The 4,171-nt window shown below is 40.1% G+C and overlaps 1 protein-coding gene across 1 annotated transcript; it reads right to left on the bottom strand.

Moving 5' to 3' along the window:
* LOC110017214 (alpha-tectorin-like) lies at positions 1–980 on the bottom strand. Its single transcript, XM_023949630.1, has 2 exons — positions 543–980; positions 1–461 (listed from the first exon to the last, which is right to left on the bottom strand). Exons 1-2 carry the CDS (start codon positions 969–971, stop codon positions 132–134), a joined length of 759 nt encoding a protein of 252 aa, XP_023805398.1. The 5' UTR covers positions 972–980; the 3' UTR covers positions 1–131.
* Between the last annotated feature and the right edge of the window lie 3,191 nt (positions 981–4,171).

The raw sequence follows: 4,171 nt of genomic DNA on the forward strand, positions 1-4,171 counted from the left end.
CTGGAGTGAAAGCCTGCCTCAAACAGCTGGCAGAGGGACAGACATAGTCCCTGAGCTGCTTTCACAGGAGATGGACCAGTCTTTTTGACACCAAAAGACACAGAAAGAAATTGTTTTACCAGAGAGAGAAATTACAGATGGATAGTTTGATACAGGACCAATAAAACACTGTACGAAGGTATGATGCTTGTGTTCAGAAGCTCACCCTGGCTGACTGGTCTGTGACGTCCAGCTGTGTCCAAACTCAGTTTCACTTTATCATCTGAAGGATCTCCGTTGAAGTTCCCACACATCCCACTGACTTTGTTCTGATAGTACTGACTCATTCTGACCAATAGAGTACTCTGGACATCAAATTGGACAATAAGGTCATCTGCATCAAAGACTACAAAGCCTTCTTGTGTTGACACTTGAGCTATGGCTCCTACAGTCGTGGGAAGAGACACATCAGATCCATCTACCTGGAAGAGGAAAATTCAACAGAGTTAAAGAAGACGTGACAACAGAAGAACAAAGCAGTTTGTTCAGAGAGTTGAGTTTACCTTCACTCTTCTGTTTGGTCCAATCCTTACACGCACACTCTCTGCATCTTTAGAGAAATGTATGTCCACTGATGACACAAAGGACACATGGTTGTTGCCACGGTGATTGTTGGTGGCTACAACCTCAAACTGGGTGTGATTGCTGCCATGACTCCCAGTCTCAGTAATATGAGAGCATGTTCCCTGGAAATGAGCTAGGGTGCCATCAAAGGTGATGTAATGGGGGTCTCCCCAGACAGTGCAGGTGGACATCCCATCATAACAGTCCAGCTGGTCATCCTTGATGGTGCACTGTTGTGCAGCAGTGCAGGATGCAGCGGCACAGTGCACAACATCAGAGGCAAAACATTCACATCGCTCAGTGCAACCATCTTTCCAGAAAAACTCTCCAACCTGCAGAACAGGTTTAAGAAAAGGTGTGGCATCCATTTACAAAGGATGAGAAAGACAAAAATAAACACCTTTATTTCTCAAGCCTTACATAACAAGTTTAGTTTGTGTCGGAGATTTGGAACCAGATACTGGTTATAGTTTCATTTCACCGAGTTGTTAAAGTTTTTGACAACAGCAACATTTTTACATTTGTTTGTTACCAAATGGGATTTTTATTTTTTCCAGCAGAATTTTTTTTTAAATCAATCATTAAAATTTGAAAAGAAAAAGAAAAAGAAACAATTATAAAGGCTTTTTTCAGGAAAAGAGTCCAAAAAATAGTTTTTCTCATTACTTTATGAAAAAAAAATCATTTGATAGTAAATACAGATATTGATTCAATTGATTTAACAAGTGCAGTGATGAAAGTCAGGCAAGGAAAAAATCACACAATATTTCTTTGAGCGATATGGCGGGCACGGTGCAAAATTTTTGAAAAATACATGGTCTTAGATGAATTCTGGTACATTCTGGCAGCTAGTTATTCACTTCTTAATCAAGAAACTAAGACTAATTGGAGAATCATGATTTGTCATTCAAACCCCTAGTTTGAATTGCCACTAAGGACTTGCTGGTCCTAAAAAAGAATTTGGATAATTGCTAAAAGTAACAAAATCCTAAAATCTAAGCTTTTCCTAAAAGCTGCAAAAGATACAATTGCTAAAATATAGTAACATCAAAGCCCCAAATAGCAAAAAGAACACCAGTAACTATGATATTCTATGAAAGTAACTCATTTATTTAAACAATTTCTGCTTTAGAAATACTGTTTTCTCAAACTATAATTACAATCAATATATGAAATCTGCTTTAAACTATCTTTCTATAACATAATACATCAATTCTTTAACACCAATACTTTAATCTGGGAAATTTCAAAACTAACATACAAACAAAGTTAAAAAACATTGTAAACATTCTTTTTTAAGTGAGCGAGGGTCCAAACCACCAAATACTTCTGTCAATAACGTTTTTGAGCAAAACCGAACTAAATCATGGTAATTAGGAAATACAAAGAAATTATATAGAAAAATTTATTCAAATGTTTCAGTTTTGATCAATGTGGTCGGTTATACTGCAGTCAGATCAAGAAAATCTACAAGGGGGGTTCTCCTAGTCAATGGGGCACTGATCAAAGAAATAAAGAAGATCCCAGACCAGATTTAACAAACTACTACAAATGGTACATACAAACCATTCACAGACTTGACATAAATGGCAATTTCAAACAATGCATAAGCATGTTTTATACCATGGTCAGTTACAAAAGCAATACATATTAACCAGGTTTTAGTCCTTAATTCCTGTTTCTTTTCCGATTTGGATCGCTTTTCTCACAAAAAGCGGACTATATGTTACGTGATGCAGCGCGGTGCACAGCACCACAGCTGCAGTCAAGATTCGGCGATATATATATGCTGTCCCGATGGGTTGAATAAAGCTTCAGTACAGAGAGAAAGTTCATTTCTCATCCGAACGCAACTCAAACGTCCCGTCATTGGTCAATTAGGCCGGGAAGACGAAGACAAGATAGCCGCGCCCATAGAGAAAGCGATCCACGGAGAAATATAGAAAATAAAGCGAAAATTCGCCAATTTCAGACATTTTTTTCATCCGGAAAGCGATTTGTCCGTAGGGATCAGGGGCCTCATTTATAAAACTTTGCGTAGGATTTGCATCAGAAGTGGTGTATGGATGAAACATAGGACGTGCGTACGCACAGAAATATTCGGATTTATAAAACCGTGCGCACGCACATCCTACGCGTCTTTCCCTTAATAAATCACAACCGATTCTAAATGCAGCGCAGCTTTTGCGGCTTCATGACACGCCCATAGTTGCCCATAAATAGTCCGTGAAACGCCCACAAATTAATATTCATTGATTGCGAAACCATGGCAAACACAGAAAGGAAATGAAAAAAAAAACGTAACTTCACTCAATGTGAAGTAGAATTTATCATTGGCGAGGTGGAAAAGAGGAGAAAAGTGTTGTTTGGAGGGCACAGTGTGGGCATTACTAATGCCAAAAAGGCACGTGAGTGGCAAACGGTGGCAGACGCCGTAAATGCTGTAGCCTCACAACCTCGGACCGTGGTCGAAATAAAAAAGAAAAGGTCGGACATCAAAGTCGAGGCAAAAAAACGTCTGCCGTTGCATCGCCAGAGTGTGTCTGCCACGGGTGGGGGTGTGTGTGTGTGTGTGTGTGTGGGGGGGGGGGGGGGGGGGGTGACAGACTGGCGGCAATAATTGGGGAATCCCTTAAGTGGAGTGGTGACTGACGCGCAGGGGGACACGATGCGCCAGATGCACCGGGTGACACCCCCCCAAAAGCTCCAACAGGACGGCTCGAGGAAGTCTGAACCGGCTCATAAGCCACTCGTCCTCATTTGCCAGCAAGTCTTCTTGCTGTCTAAAGATGCGTTCACTCCGAATTCTTCCATTTGCCACATCTTCTAAGAGCGCAAGATCAGCCATTGTGCGTCATTACGCATTGCGATGGGGCATTTTATTTCCCTCCATTTAATTACATCTGACAAGCTACAGATGTCGGTAATAATCGACGTGGAAATGGGAAATTGATCAGCGCAAATGTAATTTCTTGTTGCTTTCTGAATGGTTGAGACATACGCCATACATTGTTTTATCAAAAATAAAACAAACTAAAGGCATATGCATGAATACCATAATTCCGTAGCTTATGAAGAAATGTTTTACTATGAAAACAACTTTCCCCAGTGGACAATTAATGCATCTCTCTCTATCTATCCATCTGTTTGTCTAATTGCACCTATATCTGCTCCACCAGACGGACACATTATAAACGCGGCTAATCAGTTTTGTAAATTATTTCGTTCTGTTAACTATATTGTTTATGAAGATGAATTGCACAACATGCCAATATTGCAGAACATATTTCACTTTTCTTTCTGCATATATGTGTTCATTTGAATTTCTGTTGTAATTTTCGTTTGATTTTTTTTGTTTGTTTCACTGCTGATCGATCAAACGGGTGTTCGTGTAGCTGTTAATTGTAAGACTTGCTTTGTGAAGTCTTCATGTTATTTCTGAGAGGCAGTATTGTCATTTTCACTTTCAAGTGTTTCTTCCATCTGCCGACGGTGTCGCCGTTTCTCATTTCACCTGTTTTTGTGCGTACGCCTGGGTCAGAGCTTGCGTGAAGGACCGCACATTTTC

The sequence above is a fragment of the Oryzias latipes genome, chromosome 19 (assembly GCF_002234675.1).
Source record: "Oryzias latipes chromosome 19, ASM223467v1".
NCBI classification, from domain to species: domain Eukaryota; kingdom Metazoa; phylum Chordata; class Actinopteri; order Beloniformes; family Adrianichthyidae; genus Oryzias; species Oryzias latipes.

Bases quoted from the DNA above. Each gene is read 5' to 3' on its own strand.
- LOC110017214 (XM_023949630.1), bottom strand. From the start codon at position 971: ATGGATGCCACACCTTTTCTTAAACCTGTTCTGCAGGTTGGAGAGTTT. The intron at 462-542 runs GTAAACTCAACT...TTCCTCTTCCAG, and splicing joins GACCAAACAGAAGAGTGAAG to GTAGATGGATCTGATGTGTC.